Source organism: Amphiura filiformis, chromosome 15 (assembly GCF_039555335.1).
Source record: "Amphiura filiformis chromosome 15, Afil_fr2py, whole genome shotgun sequence".
NCBI lineage: Eukaryota > Metazoa > Echinodermata > Ophiuroidea > Amphilepidida > Amphiuridae > Amphiura > Amphiura filiformis.
In genome coordinates, this window is record NC_092642.1 from 37,118,529 (window position 1) to 37,132,598 (window position 14,070).

Sequence of the window (14,070 nt, forward strand, 5' to 3'; positions counted from 1 at the left end):
TTCTTTGTTTCTTATTATTTGCAGCAACTGACATATTACCTATAAATTGTTAACCAGAAGGTCAATTTCCATGGGGTTTGCATCAAAATGTAGCATTTTTGCAGGGCTAGAAAATGAATATATTTGACATTAAGACTCATTTCCCTGATTACCATGTTCATTATAGAGTTGTTTACTTAATATAATAAAATAAACTTCAAAAAGATCAAACTAGAGTGTCTTCTCCATCTCTTTTGTGTCATACACACAATTTTATTTCATTTCAGCCCTCACTTCTGCAGATACCTTGACAATTTGGCTATTCCAGTTAAAATCCATACACCCCCTATGGAAGACATGACCTTAATTTTTGCACAGGTCATGGGGATGAAGATTTCAAATTGAGCCACCCATTCAGATAACCCTATTTAAACTCCAGACACCCTGTGTATGAAGATTAAGGTCACACCTTTCATAGGGGATATATATGATTTCAACAGCAATAACCCACTGTAAGCGCTACAGCTCCATTGCATATATTTGTAATAATACATACATATCCATAACTATACAGTGTGTCAGCTCAAGTTTGGTAGTGATGACATAGGCGCATATTTTGCTGGTCACAGTATCAAATCGCACTTGATAACCAAACCCAGAGTGTATACAAACACATACAAGGGCGGTTTGTTGGTATGCTTGCAGTGCAACTGTGTGACAGCACTATCAAACAGGAGGTGAAACAAAGCACACAAACATCAGTTCATGATAAATGTCTGCTGAGTACCAATACAAAATGTAGATGACCAGAAAGCCAAATGCAGAAAAGGTACCACATAGGCATTAGGTTGTTCACACCTAGTATGAACCACATTGACTCGTCCAAGAGGAAACTGGTTGTGTCTTAGTAAAAACACTACTGGAAAACAATAGTTTTGTGGCATGACCTTTTTCATAAATATTTAAAAAAACAAACATTTTGTTTAAACAGTGTGCAGCTTTTGTAAATGTAACACATTTAAAAATTAATATTTTCAGCTTCTGCTGTTTCACGTAAAATTCACAATATGTTCATGAAAATGCAAATACGTTGCTGTACAGTACATGTACACCAGGGGTAGCCAACCTTTGTGTACCTGAGGGTCACATTGGGCTATTCCAGTTGAAATCCATACACCCCCCTATGGAAGACATGATCTTAATCTCCCACACAGGGGGTGTAGATTTCAAATGGAGTCACCCACTGAGGTAACCTGATATGAAATTCACACTCCCTGTATGGGAGATTAAGGTCATGTCTTCCACAGGGGGAGTATGTATTTCAACTGGAAGCTTGACAAGCAACATTACTAACTTTTGTTTGATATTGATAGGGCTGTGGGAAATTGTTTGATGAGCGCTTCCTGACCACATTCACCCCCCCCCCACCCTTCAGGGAGCAATAAGAGTCCCTATCTAAAACAAAACAAATATCCAAGTTATGCTGATTTGTTGATAATCTACAAATCTTCATGTAATTTCACAGTGAAATCAAAATCGACCTCTGCATTGCAACTGTTGGTCACCATTTTCCGGAAGCTAACACAATTTGGTCAATTGATGGCGCACTAACGGTGTCACAGGCAGTGATGGTCGGGTATTTTCAGGCCTTGTCTTTTGCGATGCATTGATTCTCATCTGACCAACCCTACTTTTTCAGCTGCATGCAACCCTAAGCAATTCATTTTGCCACAGCTTAATATTATTTTTGTGTAGTATTCTTCGTGGGTCGCATTGGACATTGTCAAGGGTCACATGCAAACCTTGAAATAAGCAGGAGCTGGCAGCAAATCTGCCAATTGTAAAGCCACAAATTGCTCATATTTCTTGTAAAATCCCAGTGAACCAGGAGCAATGTTCAAAAACAAATTGCTCCTGGTTCCAATTCACTTATTTCAAGGCTTTGTCACATGTGGTCTTCTGACTACCCCTGAAGTACAAAGCATAAAATAAACTAATTACGTTCTACCCCCGCTTCCACAGAAAAAAAATGAAAAAAAAAAAATTATCTTGTATTACCAAATGAAACAGAGCTAAATCCTACTCCTATAGTTGGTTCTAACTGTCAATAAAATTCAAACTTTAATATTTTTGCAATTTGAGGAAACTGTCAATTTTGCATGTTTTCTTACAATTGTAGTCACAAAATTCAAAGACTTGGCACAAATCTATATAGGCTAAGAATTAGTTAATAAATTTACATTATTTTTAATAATTAGTTATGAAATAGATTACAAAATGTGTTTTCCACAATTTAGAATACATAACTTGAAAATTATTAGTCTTTGTACAAGTCTTTGAGCTTGATTGTCACAGCATACGAAAAATGCCCTAAAAAGGCAAACATTAAAATTTGACTTTCATTGCCAGTTAGAACCAAAGGATTAGGATTTAGCTATGTTTCATTTGGCAAAACTGGATAATATTTTCTTTAATCCAAAATAATTAGTGCTGTATTTGTCTGGAATATAGGGTAATGTGTATATCCATGTCATCTCATCTGCACAGGAAACGGTTGGCAAAAATATCGCTTGTAGGTAAAAAAAGATTTGAACAACAATATAAGTACTTTCTTCAGATACCCTCCTTGACAATGAAGTTCCAATGCCACATACATTTGAGAATCCAGCAGATACAGAACATCTTGTGTGATTTCACAGCACTTTGTAGCGACCTTTGTTGATTGGTTGGTATGAGTTTTGCTGAAAAGAACAAGACGAGATGTAAATTATTGAGAGGTGCTTTAAAAAAATACAAAATTTCATCTTCGAGAAATACCTTGTTTCAATTCAAATCTTCCACATGTAATGACAATAACTGTATAAACCATATATCAACTGTTTGGAACACAAAAAGTTCAACTGCAATAGCTGCTTGATGCACAAAATGATTAGCTGCTAAGGTTAACCAAAGGCTGGTAACCCTTTTGTGCTCAAGGCAGCTATTGCAATTGGTCTTTTTGTGCTCCTAGCTGTCAATAAATTGTTGCAGACCTGAAACTGATCATTTGTCAAAAAAAGAGGAAAATGCTTTAAAAAAAGAGGAAAATAGCACAAAATCATGCTAAAAAAGCTCAAATTGGACTGAAAATAACAAATAATGCATACATTTCAGGAATAAAAAAAGAGGAAATCAGCTAAAAGTCCCGGCTAAAAGTTAAAAAAGTTCCAGGTCTGTTGTTGAATCACCTTTATAATACAGTGGAAACTTGTTAATACAAGCTCTGATAATACAAAAAACCTGATAAGACAAACTTGATTTTCAGGTCCCTGGCAGGCTGAATCCCTATGTAATATGTGATGGATAAGACAAAATCCTAATAGACAAACTAAATTTTGTGGCCCCACAAATTTTGTATTAAAGAGTTTCCACTGTATTATGATATTTATGATCATTTTGATTTAGCTAAACTAACCCTAACCATACCAAAATCCGCAAAATGCTACAGCACCAAGTAACTGCGAGTGCAAGCATCTTCACTTGATGTGATTGCATCATCATGCGAACACACATCATATCTGCTCCATGGGGGCCAAAGGAGGCATTTTTGACAATTGAGTTACAACAGTTATTACCTTACAAACATTTAGAGAATAAAAGATAGATTTTGTCTTTTGCCTATCAATATCGTGTCATAATGGATGGGCTGGCCAATATTTTGAGTAGTGGAATATTGGCCAGCCCATCCATTATGACACGATATTGGATAGGCAAAAGACAAAATCCTATCTTTATTCTCATTCTTATTCAGTTATAATGTAATTTTTGCGAGCAAAACTGCCTTCTTTCAGACAAAAATTAAGTTACTTTTGTGAGGACATCACGAACATCTAAGCCGCCGAATCGCGTTTTAGTTCTCGCACATGTATTACGCGAACGCATTATTGCGCGATCATTGAGGAGCAACAAGCGTGCCGCCGTTGCGTGGCGGCGCGCGCCCTGACTAATATCACTATCAACTATTGTGAGATATTATACACTTGAAAACCAATCAAATTACGTGAATTCTTTACAAGACGCACCCATTGAATAAGAATAGGCTATCATTATACTGAAAACACCAAAGGTCTAACATTCTTGGTTCTCAAGTTCTGAAGTTTTATGATGTGTATTTTTTATGTATTTTATTGTTTTTTATTCCATATTTTTGCCTTTATCTCAATTTCAAATCTGCCAGTTTTGGCCCCCATGGACCAGATCGTGCCACATATAAGCACAAAAAGCTTGGCCAGCCAAGGTTCTCCGCTGTGTCTAGCACAAGAGGCGGGGTTCAAAACAGCACTCGGGAAAACAAATTTTCTCTTCATCTTCTTCCATCCTTCCTTTTTTCGTTCCCCTCCCCACAAAACCTCCAGTAGGTTAGGGTTTAGACTATTACAAGCAAAACATACAATATCAGAATGAACATTGAATAGTATACTTACAAGTCTGATTAGTTCTTCCTTTATTAACCTTGTGATCTCTGCTTTAGCTTTAGACACAGCCAATTCACTTGTACCTATGAGGTAACAAAAGATATGAAAACAGGTTGATATAGTTGCATGTATGATAAAAAGGGATGACGAACACACAAAGTTTTCCTCCCAAGTGAGACGTTGGAGAGATGACATCACCACCTTCATGAGTACAACAGCTTGGGCATCAGCAGCTAGGAACATAGGTGGGAAATGCTGGAGGAGGGCTTCACACAGCAGTGGGTGAAACGGCCTGATGTGTGAGTGAGTGAGTACGAAGGTGGCCTCCTATATACTCCCCATTCTAGAAAACTGCAGCACCAATTTTTGGGGATTAAATATATTTTCCTGTTTTGCCAAATGAAACAGCTAAATCTTGATAATCCGTTAGTTAGTTCTACCAGCCAATAAATTTTAATAGTTCTGCACTGAAGGGTAAACATGAAAAAACATGCAATTTAGCTGTGGCACGCAAGATAACAGAGATGTGACGATGGAGGTAAACTTTTTGAATGACCTCGTAAAACGCCCTGATTTCCAAAAATTAAAATTTAGTTAGAACTAACGGATTATCAAGATTTAGCTGTTTCATTTGGCAAAACAGGATAAAATGTTTTAATGCCAAAATATAATAGCTGTATAATAGTACTGTATATTTCTGAAATAGGGAGTAGATAGGAGGCTACCTTTGAAGTCTAAACAGGCATCTAGGCATCAACAGCTGAAATCTAGGAGATAACGCTGACAAAACTTCGGCCAGGCACAAGTGACCTGGTGAACGAAGGGGGTTGCCGTAGACGGTCGGGGAATTTTTGCAGGACAGTCAAGTGTAGCCAACAATCGGGCTTGTTACCCTGATTGGAACCGCCTGTAACAAGGTCTTTTGTCATGGGTCATCTGCCCCGCCATTACCAGATGAGCCATGGGGAGAGCGGAATTAATTTTTTTTTTCTTTTTTTTTTGGCCCTGCAGGGAAATTGAACCCGGGACCTCTTGCACCAAAAGCAAAGACCTTAACCAGTGTGCCATGCTGCTCCCTTAAAAATAATATAAAAAATCTCTCTTTCTCTCCAGATAAACCAAAAAATATCCTGCATAATCTCAATCTATTTCAACATTAGATCAATACTTACTTTCAATAGCCAAGTAAAGTTTCCTCTCTCCTTCTTTAGGCTCTTTGCCTGGTGGGAAGTATGTCCCTCTGATAGTGATACCAGCCTCACTGTACTCTTGGATTTGGGCCATATTCTCCTGCAAAAACCAAATAAAAACTGATCATTATGGAATCAATCTTGCTATCAAGTCTATTGTTTTATACATTGTACTACTACTTTGTACATGTTCCCTTTACAAAGGGATCTTTGCACAGGTTCCATTTGTTTTTATGTTAAGAATAGACTGGCCAAACATGAGTTGATAGTCAAGCAATAAACATAACCGGCAAGATCTGGATTTGCTCTGTTCATTGAGGAACTTCACAATCGACCCATGCTGCACTAGATAGCAAATCAGTACAGAAAATTGAAATGAAAGAAATGCATTGTGGGTTGAACTGAAGTGAGTTTTTGTGGGTCCATTTCACAAATAAGGTTACTATCATAAATGCGTGCAGGTTATTCATACCTTAAGGTGGATTACTTTGACATTATGGGTAAAATTAGTGAGAAAAATGACCTCTGATCCCTTTTAAACCTGAGACGAATATACCAACATGCCCTCGCATTCCACAACATACCTTAGACGTGACCTTCCACCTTGCAGTTTGTGGGAAGTCATTGATCTCCAACTCTTCCTCATACTTTCTAAAGACCTCTTTCTTGACGGGTACATCACCCTCTGGTACGTCTTCCTCCGCTTTAGGGATGTAATTAAGCTTGGCGTTTAGTTTCTCTGCCATCTGCTGAGCTATTGACAATGTCTATAAAATGAAAAGAATGAATGACATCAAACATAGGAGAGCTGCTATAGAAAAATAGCACAATAAAATTATATTTTTAACAAATACTAATGGCTAATGTAGCTTCTGAACAAGGAAAAACAGTGGCAAGCTCGATGGTAATTTTAATGTATTTAAAAATACATCGTATAATTAACATAATCTTTCACCAGTGTGCCCTTTTTCCACCCACCCCCAACTCACACCTGCATGCTGATGTTTTAATATGTGGCAATATCCATTTTTGCTTTATATGTGCAATATTTTTCATCTTTTATCTTGCAATATTTGAATTTAAATTTGTTGTTTATATATTTTGTATTTGTAATATTTTGTTGTCTTTTAATGTAAAAATTGCTCAATTTGGCCTTAAGGCCACAATGCTTTTTTAATAAAATGAAATTATGTTCTGCCCTTTACAATGTACTTGTGGTAGGCATGCTATATCTCTCTTCATGCGGGTGTCGACTGCAGACGACAAGTTTCAAAAAAATTTCAGAAATGTAAATTTTCATGATCATATTTGGAATCAGCATGTAAAATGCATTAAAATGAGTACAAACAAGCCTAGTATTGATTCAGTAGTTCTTAAGATAGCTCTTGATATTTTGAGAAAATACTTTTTCCATTGAAACGCATGGCTAGTACGTAGAGCATTAATACTTACTGAGACGGCAGGAGCTGCCAGTATCCCTCCTTGCATGACAAGATGAGCTGCCTGCTGTACCATGTCAACCTGTAAATATACAAGAAACACAAATCACCAACTAGAAGGCTATATATTTGTACACAAATACGGCTATACCCGCATGTTATCGGTGTACCCAAACTTACAGTCCTTTTTGCTGAGGACTTAAAATAAAGAAATTGTATGTGTAAAAAGTGAAAGTCCAAGTCACAAGCTTTAATTGAATGTAGGTTGCACTGTCGTAGCACTTAAAATAAAGACATTGTAAAAAGTCCCTCCCCAGGGGAGTCGCTCTCTTACTCTCCATAGGTTGCTGTTGTCAGTCTCTCTTACTCAGGTAGTATGTAAATTAAATGGAACAGCCATTTCTGAGGGAGTATGTAAATTAAACGGAACAGCCTTTTTGGGGCCATTTCAGATGGAGTATGTAAATTAAATAGAACAGCCAATGGGTATGTAATTTAACTGGAACAGCCTTAACGCTTCACGCTGGTATTTCCAATTATGATATAATACGGTCTGTCTGTTTAGTCCTACATGTGTGGGGTGGATGGGTGCGTGCGTGGGTGTTAGTAACAATATAATTCTCAGGTGCTATCTGTGTACAAATTGCTGAGGATTTAAAATATAGAAATTGTAAAAAGTTGCCCAATTGGGTGGGAAATGTGTAAAAATTGAAAGTCCAAGTCACAAGCTTTAATTTAATGCAGGTTGCACTCTCGTAGCACTTAAAATAAAGAACTTGTAAAAAGTCCCCTGCCAGGGGAGTTGTCTCTCCATAGATTGCTGTTGTCAGTCTCTCTTATTCACAGTGAGGCTATGCAATGTGATTAGGGGAAAACTATTCCAGAGGGAGTATGTAAATTAAATGGAACAGCCATTTTAGAGGGAGTATGTAAGTTAAACGGAACAGCCTATTTTGGGACCATTTCAGAGGGAGTATGTAAATTAAATAGAAAAAAAAAAAAAAAAAAATACGGATATGTTGTTTAGTCCCTCACGTGTGTAGGGTGGGGGGGTATGTGCGTGTTAATAACAATATGATTCTCAGGTGCTACTGTGTACAAATTCTGCTTTATTTGATGAGAAACGGCCGGCCCTTTGTTTTAACATTTGGGGCCATGGGGCCCATAATATTTGACTTATGAAGCCCATGGACATATGTTGAAGTTTAATTCTCTAGTGCTATCAGTAGACTCAAGCTGGGCACTGTAGCTGCTTTATTTACTGAGTAACGGCCGGCCCTATGTTTTAGCGTTTGGGGCCCTAGGGCCCATATAATGTAATATATGAGGCTCACATGTACATATAGCAATGTGATTTTCATGTGCAATCTGTGTACTAACTCTGAGCCCTAAAGCTGCTTTATTTACAGAGTAACGACCGGCCCTATGTTTTAGCGCTTGGGGCCCAGGGGCCCATATTATGTGACATATGGAGTACATATGTACATATGACAATATAATACTGAAAACCTATCTGTGTACCAAATCTGAGCCCTGTAGCTACTTTATTTGCTGAGAAACGGCCGGCCCTTTGTTTTAACATTTGGGCCCCTGGGGCCTCTAGCCTTTTACATCTGGGGCCAAAATGGGCAAAAGGCACATCTACAATTTAGGGCTTATACATGTGCAACATATGAGCCCTAGTGCCCTTGTAGCTTTAGAGCTAGGCTTGTCAATCTGTTGCCCCATATTTTTAACATTTGGGGCCCTGGGGCCCATAATATATAACATATGGGGCTCATGTATACTTGTATTTATAGAGTACCCCTGGGGCTATCAGTGTACCAACTCACGGCCCTGAGGCTGCTTCATTTGATGAGAAACGGCATGGTTTGTGTTTTTACATTTGGGCCCCTGGGGCCCGTGACCTTTGACCTCTGGGGCCAAGATGGGCAAAAGGCACATCTACGGGGGAGGGCCCATAAGTGTACCACATATGGGTCCTGGGGCCCTTGTAGTTTTAGCGCTAGCCTTGACAGAATGATGTGTTTGATGGGAGGAGAAGGAGAACTAGAAGGCTATATATTTGTACACAAATACGGCTATACCCGCATGTTATCGGTGTAGCCAAACTTATAGTCCTTATTTGCTGAGAACTTAAAATAAAGAAATTGTAAAAGGTCGTCCAATTGGGCAGAAAATGTGTAAAAAGTGAAAGTCCAAGTCACAAGCTTTAATTGAATGTAGGTTGCACTGTCGTAGCACTTAAAATAAAGAAATTGTAAAAAGTCCCTCCCCAGGGGAGTCGCCTCTTACTCTCCATAGGTTGCTGTTGTCAGTCTCTCTTACTCACAGTGATGCTATGCAATATGATTAGGGGGAAACTATTCCAGAGGGAGTATGTAAATTAAATGGAACAGCCATTTCAGAGGGAGTATGTAAATTAAACGGAACAGCCTTTTTGGGGGACATTTCAGAGGGAGTATGTAAATTAAATGGAACAGCCAATGGGTATGTAATTTAAATGGAACAGCCTTAACGTTTCACGCTGGTATTTCCAATTATGATATAATACGATCTGTCTGTTTAGTCCTACGTGTGTGGGGTGGATGGGTGTGTGGGTGTTAGTAACAATATAATTCTCAGGTGCTATCTGTGTACAAATCCTGAGCCCGGAAGCTGCTTTCTTTGACGAGAAACGGCCCGCCTTTGTTTTAACATTTGGGGCCCTGGGGCCCATAATATTTGACTTATGAGGCCCATGTACATAATTATGTTGAAGTATAATTCTCAAGTGCTATCAGTAGACTCAAGCTGGGCAGTGTAGCTGCTTTATTTACTGAGTAACGGCCGGCCCTATGTTTTAGCTGCTTGGGGCCCTGGGCCCATATTATGTGACATATGGGGCTCATATGTACTTATAACTATATAATTCTCAGGTGCAATCTGTGTACAAACTCTGAGCCCTGAAGCTGCTTTATTTGATGAAAAACGGCCGGCCCTTTGTTTTAACATTTGGGGCCCTGGGGCCCATAACATTTGACTTATGGAGCTCATGTACATATGTTGAAGTATAATTCTCAAGTACTATCAGAAAACTCAAGCTGGGCACTGTAGCTGCTTTATTTACTGAGTAACGGCCGGCCCTATGTTTTAGCTTTTGGGGCCCTGGGGCCCATATTATGTGACATATGGGGTTATATATACATATGACAATATAATACTAAAGACCTATCTGTGTACCAAATCTGAACCCTGTAGCTACTTTATTTGCTGAGAAACGGCCGGCCCTTTGTTTTAACATTTAGGCCCCTGGGGCCCCTAGCCTTGTACATATGGGGCCAAAATGGGCAAAAGGCACATCTACAACTTAGGGCCCATACATATGCCACATATGAGCCCTAGTCATCTTATACTTATAGAGCTAGGCTTGTCAATCTGTTGCACCATATTTTAACATTTGGGCCCCTGGGGCCAATAATATATAACATATGGGGCTCTTGTATATTTGTAAATATAGAGTACCCCTAGGGCTATCAGTGTACCAACTCAGGGCCCTGAGGCTGCTTCATTTGATGAGAAACGGCGTGCTTTGTATTTTCACATTTGGGCCCCTGGGGCCCGTGACCTTTGACCTTTGGGGCCAAGATGGGCAAAAGGCACTTCTACGGGGTAGGGCCCATAAGTGTACCACATATGGGACCTGGGGCCCTTGTAGTTTTAGCGCTAGCCTTGACAGAATGTTGTGTTTGATGGGAGGAGAAGAAACCACAGGATGGGAAGATACCCTGCATGCTATTGCATGCGGGTATAAGGAGGAGATGGAGAAGAAACCACAGGATGGGAAGATACCCTGCATGCTATTGCATGCGGGTATAATCAGAATCAATGTATCAATGGGCTATTCCAGTTGACATCCATACACCCCCTATGGAAAATATGACCTTTATAATGTTCCACACAGCGGGTATGAATTTCAAATGGATTGCCTGAATGGGTGACTCCATTTGAATTTCACACTCCCTGTGTGAGAGATTAAGGTTGTGTCTTCCATAGGGGTGTATGAATTTCAACTGGAGTAGCCCAATATAGTATTTATGGGTGCACAGCAGGGTTCACAGTTTATCACGTTTTCACGTCCAGGACGCCTTTTGAACTCACTGGACCCGGAAAAAGTAAGATTATGTAACCTGAATGGGTCCAGTAGGCTGTGTTTGGACACAGAAAAAATCCCATCCAAGAAATAGAAAATATCATCATAGATCGTCATTGCGCGATAACCCCGCTCAATTGGCTCACCGCACATTTTTTTAAACAACTTTTCATTCATAAATTACATACAATTACAAAAATCGCTGCAACATGATACACACCTAATCGCTATTTCATGCACAGATATTTGATCAGCGATACGAGGGGAACTATGGAACTATGGAAGAGGTTGACTTGCGATTCGGATCGTGCAAATATTATGTTACAATAATAATGTCAACAAAACACGGCCGGTCAATTCCTGGTGACATATCGCTAAAACATGTTTTTGTGGTAGTTGTATTTCAACCGAGCAAATATAACAAAATAACCAAATACTTAGATGAATAAAGTAGAGCATGTTATTATAAATAGGTAGTAATAGTAGTTCTTTATGAGAAAGTCGGCCGATCGCGGCAAGTCGTCTTTTACCCAGTAACTTGACTCGACTTTGGTAGGTTTTGGGTGCCAAATTCGGCATACTTTAATATTTATCGTTTGCAAATACATTTCCGGGTGTTTCTGAAGTTTCGTACATAAGTGCAATTTGGACTCACAAAAATCAATTTGGGACTCGCAAATTTCAACTAAATGAGATCTGAATGGGTCCAGCATAAAAAAGTGGACCCGGTTATTTGGGAGCAAACTGTGAACCCTGGTGCACAGCAACAAGTTGAAGCAGTTTACATTTGAAATAAACATTGCAAATACACACAAAGTGTAACATAACATTATGTAACATATTTTCGCCTTCCTCTAGGCTGACACCCTCAGTCACTCAACCAGATGACAGAGAAACCATGTGTCACACTTTCACCCAAGAATCTGGTAAACCGATTCTGTGCAGTAACTGCAGTTATGTCCAGTTAACCTTTAAACCTGGGCCTGTAATTTTATACATATTTTTGAACATTCAAGGTGCAATCTTGTCACAACAGTACTCTTAGGCACGAGCGTCTCGAAAGTCGTGCACACATATCTTCTTGTGTATGGTGTATGTTATTTTTGGAATCTTTTGTTTTTCTGTCATCACATCACTAATAAGAACAAGATATCGATGCAAAACACCAACATATGCATAGCAAATAGCGTTCATTTAATAGGTAATGAACAAAAGTATATTGATTTGAGATGTGTGGTGACTAAAGGGTTTTTATTAGGCCTCAAAAAAAAAGTTTGATTGGCGTAACCCGACAGACCCTAAAATTAGGCCCGACCTTAAAGATTTTTTGTCATGTTTTTTGCAAAAAGAATAAATAAATAAATTAATTAATTAATTAAATTTAAAAAAAAGAAAAAAGAAAAAAGTTCCAAGGCCTTTATCAAACACAATTTAAAGCTTTATAAGTAATAATTTTCTTTTTAAGGCCTTATTGATTTGTAATGAGATAAGGAAAATGATGAATATGCATGAGCGTAGTATACAGTTCATTTTCATTCATAAAAATACATCGGGTCCCTTTATCGAGTCCCGAGAAAGGCCAAATTGAGCTGTAACCTAGCACTGGAGGCATTCTTGTATTGTTGGTATATAAAATGTGTCAAATAAAACAAATCTTGAAAACATACATATGTGTGAATATCTTATTTTTGTCTCCTGCTACTCGAGCGTTTTAATAATCTCACTGCATAAGTCACCATGATCAACGCTAAAGGCCTCAAAAAATTTGTTTGATTGGCGTAACATAAAAAAATAAATTTGGTAGGTAAGGATTTTTTTTAACACGGCCACCAGATGGGAGCAAGATGCAACAAAAAATTTATACTTTTTTCCTTTTTTTTAAATTCAACTAAAGAAACTGTTTGTCTTCTTTCAAAAATATAAAATATTAAGGGTCGGCAGTGTAACTAGGGTTGGTCGGGTAACACCAATTAAACACTTTTTTAGGCAAATCATATCGAATAATACAAACCGGCTCCAACCATCCGGAACCGGCGGTTGACCGGTGGTCCATGCAGTTTTGATTTCATCCCTTACCTGCTTTTCATTCTCCAAATTCTTGTTAATCTTAGCCGCCATTTGTTTAGCCAGTAGTAGTTTAGCCTGGTTGATGTTAGACCCAGGTAATGCCCCTCCTCCTCCAGGGATAGGTTGGACATTGACTTGAGGTATCATATTGGCCTGGGGTAGCAAGGCTTCTTCTGCTGTCACTTCCTTCACCCTTTTCTTGGACGCAAACATAGTTTCTATCTTATCATCAATCTGTAGGGAAAACAAACAAGAATAAACCACAGTTTAGATTATTCACAAAACTGCCAACAACTGCTGTACAATGGTGCTGAAGCTCAATTGTTATTTGAAATTTGATGTTTTAAAATTATATATGTTCAGATATACATGTAGGCTATGTATAACTGTTAAATATATCAAATCAAATTTCCATACGGAGGAATTTTTGCTTGAGCAAAATGGTTCTCGGACAAAAACTTGGGGGAAATCTGCCATGTGAACGCTCTCAAGGATTCCAAGTACTAAGTTTATCCAAAATTAATCCCCAAGAAATTTAGCGATTTCACCATTTCCCCAAGTGATCTTCAAGTGCTACTGCCATGTGCCACGATAAATTTTTGAGATTCTGGTGTAGCATGTAAAAAATCTAAGAATGAGATTATTCTTGTAAAACTGCACAATTTTTCATGACAAATTGCACGAAAAATCACACTTCCCTTCCATTTTCCCCAACAAAATAAGTAACTTTCATGAACAAACTTGCAAAGATCGCCACCTCAAATTACCAACTCCATTACTCAAACGATGTAGCAAGAGAAGGTAAAAAA

General features: G+C 38.5%; 1 protein-coding gene across 1 annotated transcript in view; it reads right to left on the minus strand.

Moving 5' to 3' along the window:
• Positions 1 to 218: 218 nt before the first annotated feature.
• LOC140171579 (probable ATP-dependent RNA helicase DDX46) overlaps positions 219 to 14,070 on the minus strand; it is a 68,065-nt gene continuing 54,213 nt past the window's right edge. The window contains 6 exon segments of the mRNA XM_072194855.1: positions 219 to 2,720; positions 4,443 to 4,516; positions 5,606 to 5,723; positions 6,208 to 6,390; positions 7,076 to 7,144; positions 13,271 to 13,495. Coding sequence (XP_072050956.1) covers positions 2,673 to 2,720; positions 4,443 to 4,516; positions 5,606 to 5,723; positions 6,208 to 6,390; positions 7,076 to 7,144; positions 13,271 to 13,495 — 717 coding nt within the window. The 3' untranslated portion in view covers positions 219 to 2,672.